This window comes from Peromyscus leucopus, chromosome 8b (assembly GCF_004664715.2).
Source record: "Peromyscus leucopus breed LL Stock chromosome 8b, UCI_PerLeu_2.1, whole genome shotgun sequence".
Taxonomy (NCBI): Eukaryota; Metazoa; Chordata; class Mammalia; order Rodentia; family Cricetidae; genus Peromyscus; species Peromyscus leucopus.
Window position 1 is genome coordinate 38091306 of NC_051086.1, and position 14381 is coordinate 38105686.

Here is a 14381-nt window from a genome sequence, read left to right on the forward strand (position 1 = left end):
CCTTGTGTGTGTGGTGTAACATGTGTATGTGTTCATGTGGTCATGTGACTATGTGTGTGTAGGCCAGAAGTTGATGTCAGGTGTCTTCCTCAATTGCTCTCCATGTCATTTATTTTTAGAAAATACCTTATTGTTATTTTAAAATTTTGTGTGTTTGTGTGTGTGTGTGTGTGTGTGTGTGTGATGTCACATATGTGCAGATGGCCTCAGAGGCCAGTGGTGCCAAATTTTCCTGAAGCTTGATTTTCAGGTGGTTGTGAGCTGACCAGTGTGGGAACTAGAAACTGAATTTGGTCTTCTGCAAGAGCAATATGTGTTCTTTTAAAAATGTTTTACTTATTTTTATTTCATGTGGGTTGGTGTTTTGCCTGCATGTATGTCTATGTGAGGGTGTCGGATCCCCAGAAACTGGAGTTACAGACAGTTGTGAGCTGCCATTTGGGTGCTGGGAATCCAGATCCTCCGGAAGAGTAGCCGTGCTCTTAAGCGCTGAGCTCTCTCTCTCTCTAGCCCTGCAGTATGAGCTCTTAACCACTGAGCCATCTCTCCAGCAACCACTATTTTTTGAGACAAGGTCTCTCATTAAACACGGGTTTTGTTGATTCTGATGGGTTGGCTGGCCAGTGAATTCCAGAGATCTTCTGATCTCTGGACTCCTGGCCATGCCGGGTTTTTACATGGGGCTGGGGATCCAAACTCAGGTTCTGATGCTTGTGTGGCAGGCACTTGCCTGGCTGAGCCTTTCCCCTGGCCCTGTTTCTGCTTCCTCCAAAACACTTCACTGGTTCCCCTTTGCTAGAGTGATCTGTATGGTCAGTTGTCTACCTCCCGTGCTGAAGTGAGCATCCTCAGACATGATTTCTCTAGACCATTTCTCTTCATTCCTAGCAGGCACATTCACAAGGGACTTGGCACAGTGCTTCCTCCTGGGAGGACGCAGATGATGACAAAGTCTGCGTCCCAGTGAGACAGAGCAGGAGGAGTTATATTTCTAATCTGTATTCTCAAAGGAAAACCCCCCACTTGGCACTTGGAGTCATAAAAGTACTCTCCCGGGGTCCAGGGATTAGGGAATTTCTGCCTGGCAATGGGTAAATAGGAGCCTGGCTCCTTATGAAAAAAAAAAAAAAAAAAAAAAAAAAAAAAAAAAAAAAAAAAAAAAAAGGATTCAGGCAAGGAACTCACAGCTTTCCAGTTGCATGATACATGTCTGTACATCCATCGGGAAGTTCTTCAGGTCCATGGGGCAGGCCAGCGTCAGGGTGATCCTGAGAAGAGAAGGGACTAGGCTGACATGGGCATCACATTGGGGGAGTCTGTGTCTCCACGCTTTTGACAGCTGAAATCATTGTTTCAGGGTAGGGACCGGAGACCAGGGGACCAGTGCTTATAGAATGAGCGTGTGCGCGTTTCCAAATTCCCAGGGTGGTAGAGGAGGCTCGGTGATGGAAAGGAGGTGGCCCAAAGCCGTCAGTCAGAGGGACTTCTATATTTCTCTGGAACTTTCTTGGATGCTAGTGATGGCTTTTTAGCAGGTTGCTGGGGTGCCGGGTGTTGCCCCTATGCCAACTCTTCCCTGAGGGAGATGCCAGGTTTTTCACGGAGTCCTCAGCCTCAGGTACTCCCATACTTCAGCAGTAAGTGCATGGCCCTTGGCTGCTTCCGTTCACACCCTGGGCCTGTCGAAAGCAAGTCCAGAGGCCCCTCCCCCCCCACTGTTGGCTGTTCCCACACAGCTGACTCACATCTGTGGCTTCAGGCAGGGGCAGGTGTAAAGCAGGGGACCAGTTATTTGTTTTGGGGTGTTCAACCCTTATAAAGGCTGCAGCCCCAGAGCCAGAGGGAGCCCTTCTGTGACACCTCAGGCTGGTTGCTGAGTCCTGATGGAGCTGGCTGCGGGATTGGCTGGCACGCTCCCTGTTGTCTGGAAGCCAGGCCCACTTCTTGAGGTACCCAGTTGGAGACATCGCCATTGAACATAGCTACTGCCACCACACCACCCAGCTGCACACCTGGCCTTTGTGAGCATCCCTTCCAGCTCATACCACAGGTGTGTGTACTCTCCTCTAAGGACATCAAACAAACAAACCGCGGTGGGGGGGCGGTGGTGGAGAGGAGGAGGGGGGAGACGGGAGGCAGAGAAGGGGCAGGAGGAGTGGAGAGAGAATGAGCGAGCGAGCGAGGCCCATTTCTGAAGCTAAAAGCTCTGAAGTGGGGCAGCTGTCAGGCTGGGTTAATTTCCAGCTGCCGAACGACCTTGGGACCATCACTTTCTGCTGACCTGTCCTTCTGTCACGTTGCACTGGGACTCTGCTTCCCAGAGACATGAAACTGTCCTGGCAGCAGCGAATTCCAGGCAGAGGTGACCCTCCCTCCAGCAGCCCACCAGGGCCTTGGTGGCTGACGCCGGGACCCATGCCATTCTTTATCTAGATGTGACTGGTAGGGCAAACTCAATCAGCAGAGCTTCCGCATCCCTACCCCACAGCCTGTGGGGGACTGAGCCCAGTCCCCTCTGAGGCTCAGGATCAGGCCAGCCTCTCCCCTTTCCACCCTGCCCCATCCGGGATATGTAAGGCTCTCTCTGAATGGGAGATAAGATTTCTCTCCCACTGAGGAACTGAAGGTGGGGGTGGGGGGGTGGTCATTTAGCACTTTGAAGCTCCCTTAAATCAGAACGCATCCATTCATTATCAAGTATTGATGTGTGCAGATGTAAAGTGGTGGCCGGTGGCCATTCTGACTCTCCAGAAGTCCCGAGACCCAACCAGAAAGCTGTGGCTCTTTTGATTCTCCAGAGGGCATGGGACCCACACTAGTACTTGATGAGAGCCTACTTTCTGACAGAAACCACGAACACTTGGGAGGTTTCCTAAATTTCCACACCCACACTTTTCTGATGTCTATAGCGGGGATGTCAAACCTAGTTCCTGAGTTATATAATGATGTAATACATGAGAAGTGTTCTGCATAGTCCATTCTCCGAGTTGCCAATGCTGCAAGTGTGAGCTCATTTCTCCACTTGTATTGTCCACTGTCCCTGTGTCCTGGGGAAAGAGGTCAGGGACTAGGTGTGTGTGTGTGTGTGTGTGTGTGTGTGTGTGTGTGTGTGTGTGAGAGAGAGAGAGAGAGAGAGAGAGAGAGACAGAGAGAGAGAGAGAGAGACAGAGGAGAGAGAGAGAGACAGAGAGAGAGAGAGAGACAGAGAAGGAGAGAGAGAGAGAGACAGAGAGAGCTGGTGTCACAGAACACTCTGAAAGCTTAGCACCTATCTAATGTCTACAGGCTACAGACACAGGGAGGGGTCCTGCCTCCCGAGGCTTAATACAAGGTAAGTGGTATTCAAAGCAGGGAGGCAGCAACCCTGGCTTATCCTCTCGGACTGTTCCATTTACCTGGTGGTCCCATTTACTGCCAAGCTGCCGAGTCTTGCCGACTTTGTCCCTCTGCCCTTGCTACTGATCATGTCTGAGAAGTCTATTTTGTCTTCGTTGAAACACAGGGTGACTGAAACTCCACCTTCCCTCACAAGCCTTTCCCATCCTCTCTTTGTGCTTATGATGAAACCCACTCCTGGGACTCCCTGACCTTGTTGTTGGCTCCGGAACTCACCTGATACTGTAGAGGACATTGCCATTCCGGGAGATTCTCAGCAGTTTGTTGTCAGTGGTGATCTCATGGAAGTGGGCTCCCTTCTCATTGGCAAAGAACAGGTCAGGCTTCCAGATGGAATCCAACATGGACGGGTCAAGGTCCAGAGAGTCGTCCGGGTATTCGTTGTAGGCCAGACGGGGGTCATTCCACTGCTGTCTCAGGAAGATGTTGACTCTGTAGTCCTGCAGCCCCAAGACAGCAGTGGTGGTGGTGTTAGGCTCTGGGTGCCAACTCTCAGAGGTCCCGGGTGCTTATGGCTCATGGGCTCCCCAACCTGGAAGAGGCTGAGTGTGGCTGCCTCCCCTGGTGTGACTGGGCACCAGGGGACCAACAATTGCTCCTCTCTATCCTCAGCTAAGTATACTTAAATCTGAACTTTAGAAGAAAAATTTTTTTTTTTTTTTTTTGAGACAGGGTGTTCTCTGTGTAGTTTTGTGCCTTTCCTGGAACTCACTTTGTAGACCAGGCTGGCCTCTGAACTCACAGAGATCCGCCTGCCTCTGCCTCCCGAGTGCTGGGATTAAAGGTGTGCACCACCACTGCCCAGCTAGAAGAAATGTTTTATTTTGAAGGAATTTCAGCTGAACGTGGTGGCTCATGCCTGTAATTCCAGCATAGGAGGTTGAGGCAATGTTTCTCCTTCCTTCCTTCCTTCCTTCCTTCCTTCCTTCCTTCCTTCCTCCTTCCTCCCTCCCTCCCTCCCTCCCTCCCTCCCTCCCTTCCTCCCTCCCTTTCTTTTCTTTCCTTGTGTGTGTGCAGCGTACATGTGATGGCCGGAGGACAACTTGTGGGAATTAACTATCTCCTTCCACCATATGGCTCCAGGGGACTGAACTCGGGTCACCAGGCTTGACGACAAGCCCCCTTGCCTTTTTTTTTTTTGACACAGGGTTTCACTGTGTAGTCCTGGCTGTCCTGGAACTCACTCTGTAGACCAGGCTGGCCTCAAACTCACAGAGTCTGTCTGCCACTGCCTCCTGAGTGCTGGGATTAAAGGTGCGTATTGACACATCCAGTTTACTCCTCCACATTGTAAATGAATAAGTGTAAAAAAGGAAGTTCAAGGTCACTCATAGCTCTGTAGTTCGAGGTCTTGCTGGGATACAGGAGACTCATGCAGGCCAGGGCAGGTCCCACTCCAGCTTTGCACCTCTGCCCTCACTGGTTGGAGAGTTGTGGAGAGGCCATTTTATTTCCATTCATGCCTGGGAAAACTGTCAAGACACTGGGCAGATGGAGCTAAGGAATATTCTCTAAAAAAGAAATATTTCAGTAGGAAGTCTTTTAGGGGCTGGAGATGGCTCAGCAGTTAAGAGCACTGGCTGCTCTTCCAGAGGTCCTGAGTTCAATTCCCAGCACCCACATGGCAGTTCACAACCACCTGTGACTCCAGCTTCAGGGCAATCTGACACCCTCTTCTGGCCTCTATCAGCACTGTACACACTCATTCACTCACACACACACAAACACACATATAAAAACAAAATAAGACTTAAAAAAAGGAAAATGTTTAATTTTGCTGGAGAGGTACTGTAAACTTGGGGTCCATTTGGGGTATATTTCTGTTTCCCAAGGCAGAAAAGAAGAACATCAGTATTGGGCTCTCCAAAGGGCATCATTCTCCCAAAGATTAATGACCGCAAGTCTGACTTTTGGTGCCAACCTTCAAGAAATAATACACACACATGTACATAATACACACACACACACACACACACACACACACATACACCACATGTGTGCATACACCCCTCTTACATGTACATCCCCCACATTCATGCACCCACCCATACCCACACCCATGCACACCCCATACCCATGTGTGCATGCACACACATATGCACACACCCATATGTATGTGTGCAGACCACCCATGCACATCCCCCCATACCCATACACACGCACACCACACACACACACACACACACACACATGCCCACACCCATTCATACACTAGAGATATCACTCTTTCCCTGGGGGTGCCACAAAATGAGGCCCTGCTGTATTTTCTTTTGGGGTGCTGCTTCTGAGCCCCCCATTAGTCTTGATCAGTCACTAGCAGGGATGAATGCAAACAAACGATCTTCCCATGCTCACTCCGCCCTGTCCACTGCCTCCCACGTGCTTCATTCCAGTGGAAATATCGACAGCTTCATAAACGTTCCAAAGCATTTTATAGGATTTTCCTATAATTTAATTGCAGGCCGTCCCTCAAGCCCCATAGAAGGTGACGTTTGGTCTCATAATCTCAGGTCTTATGAGTCCCAGGATGGGGCTAGGCCTGGCTATTGTTTAAAAACTCCAGTTCCAGGGTATCTGACACCCTCTTTTAGCCTCCACAGGCACTGCATGCACAGACGTACATGAGATGAAATACCCATACTTATCAAATAAAAATAAAGAAATAAAAATGAAAAAATGTCTAATTATATTTTAGTTTGTGTGTGTGTGCAACTGCATGCATGCGTGTATGTGTGTGTGTGTGTGTGTGTGTGTGTCTATGTATGTGTGTGTGCATGCACAAGCATATGAGTGAAGATGTTGGGGGGTCAGAGGACATGTTCCAGAGGCAAATTCTTTCCTTCCCCTATGTAGGACTCTGGTCTCGAACTCGGGTTGTCAGGTTTAGTGGCAAGTACCTTACCCATTGAACCATCTCACCAACCCTGGAGGTTGGGTTTTGTTTTTCTTGCACTGGTGGTGGCATCTCTGAAGCTAGCCCCTCCTCTCCTACCCAGAGAGTGTGTGTTAGGATGGGTTCTGGGAAAGTCACCTGGGAAGTGAACAGACTATGAATGGCTGGGCAGAAAAAGCCTCCAGTCCCCAAATCCCAGTCATAATTTTGATGTTCCTGCTAGTGACATGTCAAGACTGTTCATGTAGCTTCGAGGAAGAAAAGGAAGTGACATTTCTTAAAATGTTTTCCGTACTGTCACACACATTTAATTCTCACTGAAGCTCTGCAAACAAACACCCAGATTCCTCCAACAAGGGGAAGAAATGGGCTTGGAAAGGCTGAGGGATGTGTCCAAGAACAGGGTTTATGGGTTGGGGAATCTAGGGCTGCAATCCCATGGACCTAACCCTCTCTCTAGTGAACACTTGACTTGGGTGGAGGAAGTTGGTTCTTGCTTTGGATGCTCTGGCCCTTGTTGCCTAGCAAATTCTGTGAACTCAACTTAAGCCCCACCCCCTTTAGGAGCTAGAAGCACTAGGTACCCCTTGGTTTTCTTGCTGAGCTCCCAGTAGGATGGAATCCTCAGAAACACCCATGTGGGTGCTTTCTCCCTGAGAGCGGCTCCTCTCCCAACCGTAATGGGCTGGAATTGGAAAGGATGGTGCTGAACTTGTGTTTTCCATGCAGCGTCTCTGCTACCCCAATAGTCCTCTCTTACTTTCGTGTCTTTTCTGTTGTTGTTGCTTTTGCAGAAATAATGCATGCAAACAAATAGAATGGTGCATCATTTGAAAGAAGGAAATAAGCCCCACAGGATCTTATTATAAAATGACTAGTGAGAGTCACAGCAAGAGACTGGGACAGCATATCGTGGGGTCCCCGATGCCTGACTTCTTTTCTGGCCCATGGCCTCCAGCTCCTGAGAGCTTCTCTGGCTTTTGAATTCTCCTCATGACCATTGGCTCCTCTTGGAATCTGCTTCTCAGGCAGGTTCCCACCATGGAGTTTTCCCTCCAGGATTGGTAAACAGTTGGGAATGAAGCTTAGAAGGGATTGAAATGAGTGGTTCAGTGGGTTGAAAGCCACGTGCTGCTTCGGTTTCTTAGCCTTACACTTTGCTGGCTTGGTGTTTGGCATATGTGGAGTCCATGTGCAAGTTCAGGAGCCAGAGAGGCAACAGTGGAATTCTCCAGCCAAGGACTTAAGGTCCCACTTTCACAAAGGCAGCTCAAATCCCCAAAATGGGGGCACTCAGAGGTATAGTCAATCCAGTTATCTTCAGCATCAACTCACCCAGATTGCAAGACTTGAGATTCCTTGACAATCTTATCTCTGGTAACTGGATAACTACTTGAGTTGCTTATAAGACCAAGGAAAGATATTAATTCACTCATTCATCCACTCATCATCCATCTGACCATTTATCCATCCATCCCATCTACCTACCCATCATCCACCTACCCATCACCCATCCATCATCCATCCATCCATCCATCCTCCATCCATCCATCATCCATCCATCCATCATTCAACCATACATCATATATCCATCTATCCATTGTTCACCCATCCATCATTCATCCATCCATCCATCCTTCATTCACCCATCCATTTATCCATCATCTATCATCTATCAACCCATCCATTCATTTATACATTCATATTCTAAACATGTGATGTCTTCTATTTGTCACTTATAGTTAGATATCTCCTCTTTCCTTCCTTATGTTGTCTAATTTAACATTCTAACATCTAATACGCTCCTTTAAATTCAGAATTGGGGTGAAATAGGAAGCTCAAAATGTTTGAACAGGAAAGATCTCGGAGCTTGTGAGGGTGTGTTATTAGAAAGGAGATGTGGAAGGCAAGAGGCACTTGCTATTGTCAGAAGCAAGAGACACAGCAGTAAGGGGTGGATGGAAGAAGCAAATTCACGTTCCTATTTTTCTTTTTATGTGTAGCCCAAACTATCCTCAAACTCTCCATCCTCCTGCTCCAGCCTCCTGAGTGCTGGATTATAAGTAAATGCCACTATACCTGACTCATGTACCTTTTAAAAGACAGCACTTTATTCTTTTTTTGGGTGCATATGTGTTTGCATGTGTGTGCACATGCTATGGCATGGATCTTGAGGTCAGAAAATTATTTGCAGGAGTTGGTTCTCTCCTTCTATTGCGTAGGTTCTGGGGCTCTAACTCAGTTTGTGAGGCCTTGTGGCATTCGCCTTTACCAGCTGAGCCGTCTGTGGCCCCCTGTGCACATTCTGAAGTCTTAGTTTTCAGTTCTCAAGGAGACAGCTGAGTTTTCCTTTGCTAAATTCAAATAAGCTCTTACCATTGATTGGCCTGAGTTGGATACAGACTAGCAGAAGCAGAAGGAGAGGCAGAAGGTTTTGGTTTCTGCACTTGGGGAACTTAGGTTATCAAGCACACAAGGCAAGATGTGGTCACAAATATCTATTATAGGAAACTCAGACTATCTGTGGTCTCAGGATACACTAACAAATCGTTGTCAGGTGCAGCCTTCAAACCATAGGGACTTGCTTTCAGCAAGGTTAGATGAGAAGGTGGCACCTGAGATGTCCATTTCAGTTTGTCTTTCCTCTTGAAGCTTGTGTCTCAGAGCAGCTCTTGCACTTAGATAAGGACAGCGACTGCTTATGGTATCTGCTTAGCCAGGAAAGGAGCCAACAGCGCATGAGGACAGAGGTGATGTGTGAACACTGAGAGCAGCCATGAGGAATGGGGCCATAGCTTCAGGGTGTTTAAGATTAGAATGAGGAGAGTCAGGGGTAAAAGGAATCTCATGCAGACAAAAAACAAAACAAAACAAAACAAAAAACAGCACAGACAGAGCTAGGTAGGCAGGGGCATTCACGTTTTCTCAACCTAGCATAACAACAGCTTCTCCTTCCTGAGCACCTACTGTGAGTCAGGCATTGTGCCTAAGCATGCCACATAACTTGGCTGTTTTTTTTTTTTTCCTTTTGAGAATAATCCTATGGCATAAGTATTTTTTAATCCAATTTAAAGAAAGTGTATTGGTGTATGTGTTTATGGGTGCATATGTGTGGCCATTTGGATGACAAACATCCCCTACAGGCTCATGTGTTTGAACACCTGGTCCCCCAGCTGGTGATACTCTCTGGGAAGGTTATGGAACCTTTAGGAAGTGAGGCTTTGCTGGAGGAAGTATGTCACTGGGCTTTGAGGGTTTATAGCCTGACTTCACTTCCTGTTTTTATCTGATGAGTGTGGATCTAATGTTACCAGCCAGCTTCCTGACCTTGTAAGCATGCCTTCCCTGCTGTGATGGACTCCATACTTCTAGAACTGTGAGTCAAGATAAATTTTTCTCCCTTTTGTTTTCTGTCAGGTTATTTTATCACAGTGACAGAAAAGAAATGAATAGTGTGTGTATGCAGGTGCAATTGTGTGGAAGCCAGAGGACAACTCCCATGTGTTGTGGAATATGAGTGTAAGATGTGGTACATTCATTTATGCTGTGGAATATTTGTTTAATGATGCAAAGATATATTGCATTTTTTAAATGTTGCATTTGTTTAACTATGTGAAGCTGTGTTACTTTGTCTGCCTAAAGCAACTGATTGGTCTAATAAAGATCTGAACGGCCAGTAGCAAGGCAGGAAAAAGGATAGGCAGGGCTGGCATGCAGAGAGAATCAATAGGAGAAGAAATCTAGGGAAGAAGAGGGAGGGGCAAGAAAAGGAGAAGGAGAGGAGGATGCTAGGGCCCAACCACCCAACTACACAGCCAGCCATGAAGTAAGAAGGAAAGAAAGATATATAAAATAAAGAAAGGCACAAAGCGGACTGGAGAGATGGCTCAGAGGTTAAGAGCACTGACTGCTCTTCTAGAGGTCCTGAGTTCAATTCCCAGCAACCACATGGTGGCTCACAACCACCTAAAGAGATCTGCTGCCCTCTTCTGGTGTGTAGGCACACATGCAGATAGAATACTGTATATATAATAAATAAGTTAAAAAAAAGAAAGGCAAAAAGCTCAGAGGCAAAATGTAATTAAAGAGAGATGGGATAATTTAAGTTAAGAAAAACTGGGTATAAACAATCCAAGCTAAGGCTGGGCATTTCTAAGTAAGGGTAAGTCTCTGTGTATTTATTTGGCAGCCGGGTGGTGGGCCCCCAAAGATTTTAAAACAAACAAACAAACAACAAACACCACCACTAACCACCATGTTGATCCTCAGGTGTTATCCACCTTTTTTTTTTTTTCTCTCTCTCTCTCTCTGATTTATACTCCCCACCTCTGTCCCTCTATCCGTGATCTCTCTTTCATTCTCTGAGACAGGATCTCTCACTGACCTGGAACTTGTCCAGTAGGCTAGGTTGGTTTACCAGTGAGTTCTAGGGATTCACCTGTCTCTGTCTCTGTCTTCTAAAATGTGCACTGGGGACCATCCTCAGGTCCGTGCTTGTAATGCAAACACTCTGCTAACTGAGCCAGCTTCTCTGCTCTCAATTTGATTTCAAAGCAAAGAAGACTCAAGGAAATAAGTATGCTCAAATCACATGGTTGATAAAGAAGGGTTGAGGGGGTGGAAACGGCTGGAGTGTGAACCTAATTTGTCTGATGATATAAAATTCACACTCTTATTAGACAAGAGAAAGAAGTACAAGGTATATGAAGTAGGAAGTCTAATTGTTTCTGTTTGCAGATGATATGATTCTATATATGAAAAACCCAAAGACTCTAACAAAGGTTATTGGAAGTGATAAATGAATTCAGTACCAGGATACAACACCAACAAACGAAAGTCAGTAGCCTCTCTATATACTAGCAATGAATTTGCTGAGAGAAAAAAAAATTAGGATAGCATCCTATTCACAACAGCTACAAAATGAAACAAAGAGCAAAACCTAGGAGTTGGGTAAGTAACTCAGCAGATTAATTGCCTAATATACATGAAGCTCTGGGTTCCATTTTCAGCACCGTATAAACTGGGTGTGGTGGGATACACCTGTAACTGCAGTACTAAGGAGATGGAGGCAGGAGGATCAGAAGTTCAAGGTCGAGGTTGGAGAGATGGCTCAGCAGTTCAGAGCACTGGCTGCTCTTGTAGAGGATCCCCAGAACCTGCGTGGTGGGTATCCAAGGTCTGTAACTCCAGTTACAGGGGATCTGATGCCCTCTTCTGACCTCCTAGGGCACTGCATGCATGTGATACATAAACAAACCTCAGACAAACACTCATACACATAAAATAAATTAATTAAAAATCCAAAGAATTTCAAGACCATCCTTTACTTCATATAGAGTTTGAGGACAGTGTGGCTACATGAGACCCTGTCTCAAATATAACACGTGCTCCTATTCCAGTTTCAGGAATAAATTTAACTAGGATGTGAAAGAACTCTTCAGTGAAAATTACACAACTTAAAAAAATAATCTGAGGATACTGAAAGGTGGAAGGACCTTCTGTGTTCACAGACTGAAAGGACCATTGTTAAAAGACTCCTGCCACACAAAGCATTTACAGAGGTAATGTAACCTTCATTGAAGCAACAGAGACAGGCTTCACAGAACTTAAGAAAAGAAATTCTAAAACTTATACGGAAGCACAAAAGCCCAAACAGCCTTGGTTGGAAAGGACAAAGCTGGAGAGTAATGGTACCTGATTTCAAGACATTCTACTGGGCAATAGTTAAAAATGGTGCAATATCGGCACAATTACAGATGCTTAGATCCATGAGGTCAAATGCAGTACCCGAAATAAGTTCAGCATCTTCAGCCAACTGCTTTTGAAGGTGCCAAGAATGTACTGGAGAAAAGACAGCTTCACTGACAAATAGTGCCGGGAAACACTGGACATCCAGACGTAGAACACTGAAATCTCATTGTTTATCTCTCACCCTGCTAAAAAAATTAGCTCAAAATAGGTAAGAGACCTTCATGTAAACCCTGAAGCATTGAAACCACTAGAGGAAAACATCGGGGGAATATGTTGAGATTGTGGCACGGGCTGTGGTTTCCTGGACGACTCCAAAAGCTCCGAAAACAAAAGCAAGAATTGACAAACTACTAAATTAAAAGCCTTCTGCACAGCAAAGAAAACTGCCAACAGAATGAAGAGACAGCCACAGACTGGGAAGCGCTATTAACCACTGAGCATCCTCTCTAGCTCCAAGAGATCTTTAAATATCATTGCCACCATTTGCACAGGTGTTACTGCTAGCTGTGGAGACTTCGGTCTCAACTACATATTATACATGGTCCAGGGGAGCTAAGCAGATTTCCCAGGATGCCAAGCAATGCCATGACTAAGGCAAGGCTTACATGATGTGATGGTTAGTGTTAAATGTCATCTGGACAGAATCTAGAATCATCTGAGAGAGGGGCCTCTAGACATGCCTGTGGGTTATCATCTTGATTGTGTTATTTGAGTTGGGAAGGCCTGCCCACCCTGGGTGGCGCCATTCCCTGGGGAGAGCATCCTGGACTGTGTAAGTGGAGAAAAGGAACTGAGCAGCAGCATGCATTCACTGCTCTCTTCTTCTTCTTCTTCTTCTTCTTCTCTTCAAAATTATTTATTTTTAATGTGGATGTGCATGTGTCTGCATATCTGTGTATGCACCATGTGTGTGCCGGTGTCCTGGAGGCCAGGAAAGGGTACCAGATCCCTTGGAACTAGAGTTACAGGTGATTGTGAACTGTCATGTGGGTGCTGAGAACTGAGCCTAGGTCCTCTGTAGGACCAGTAAGTTCTAACCACAGAGCCATCTCTGCAGCCCTCTGACTGCTTCTTGATTGTATGCGGCTGTATTTTGACTAGGTGCTCTTATTACCTTGATTTCCCCACCACAGTAGACCGCACTTTTGAAGTGCGAGCCAGAATAGAGCCTTTCTTCCTTCAGTTGCTTCTGCCAGACTATTTTATCATAGCAGTGAGAAAGGAAGACACATGGGCATTTGACTCCCACCTCGCTTCTTTTCCTTCTCTGTGTTGTGTAACTTTGGAAGTTGTCTCATGGTCAGGACCACTTGGTTCCAGTCAGTGGCAAAGCTGGGATTTGAACCTAGGAAGTTAGTGCCATCTAAGCATTTAACCAGGCTCTCTCTCTGAGTTCATGAACCCTCAGTGCCATTGGGTATGGCAGGGAAGTGACACAGAGGGCAAAGGACAGGAAACCTCTGTCTTGGCTGTGTGCCTTTCTCAAGTCCAGAGCGGATGGGTGCTCCATCTTTTCCTGGTGTCCCTCCAGCCTTTCCTGATGTCCCCCATCCTTTCCTGATGTCCCCCATTTTCCTTGTGTCCCTCAGCCTTTCCTGATGTCCCCCATCCTTTCCTGATGTTCCCCATCCTTTCCTGATGTCCCCCATCCTTCCCTGATGTCCCCCATCCTTTCCTGATGTCTCCATCCTTTCTCTGCAGTCTTCTCCATGGTCTCCATTCAAGAGTGTTAGAGGCCTATCTTACTGTTGTGCCATGTGCTGTCCCTTTTCCAGAAGCTGGATCTGACCCTTCATCTCCTCTAGGACACCACGCTACTGAGCATTTTCCTAGTTGGCTATCACACGCTCAGAGTTACTTTTTGCTGTCAAGAGCCAAGAGGGTGCTTCGGATAAGTGAAGCTGAAGATTCTTGCTTGTCTTTATGGGATCAAGAAATCCTAGTATGACTCCAAAAATCATATAAAAATACTGACAACATCTACTTTGATTGGATATTGAACATTTGTTAGGACTTTAGATGAATTGTGTCTCTAAACTTTTTATCATGCAGGCACATGGGCCCTGTGATACCCATTTCACAGGGAGGAAATAAATTCACTGGATTAAAACAGAGCTCAAGCTCTTATCTATTTTTAAAAAAATACTTATTTGTGTGTGTGCATGTGTACATGTGTGTGAACATATGTGTGCCAGAGCACACACGTGGATGCCAGAAGATAGCTTGGGAATTGCTTCTCTCTTTCTACCACATGGGTTCAGGGAATTGAACTCAGGCTGCCAGATTTGTCTGCAGGCACCTTGAGCCTTCTTACCATCCCGAGGTCAGGTTCCTACCTGAA

The 14381-nt window shown here is 46.4% G+C and overlaps 1 protein-coding gene across 2 annotated transcripts in view; it reads right to left on the bottom strand.

The window, feature by feature from the left end:
* Glra1 (glycine receptor alpha 1) overlaps positions 1–14381 on the bottom strand; it is a 93367-nt gene that overhangs the window by 19665 nt on the left and 59321 nt on the right. For both annotated transcript variants that reach the window (XM_028880047.2, XM_028880046.2), the window contains exons 4-5: positions 3613–3836; positions 1186–1268 (exon numbers count right to left, since the gene is read on the bottom strand). In XM_028880047.2, the coding sequence (XP_028735880.1) occupies positions 1186–1268; positions 3613–3836 (307 nt within the window). The remainder of the gene's footprint in view (positions 1–1185; positions 1269–3612; positions 3837–14381) is intronic.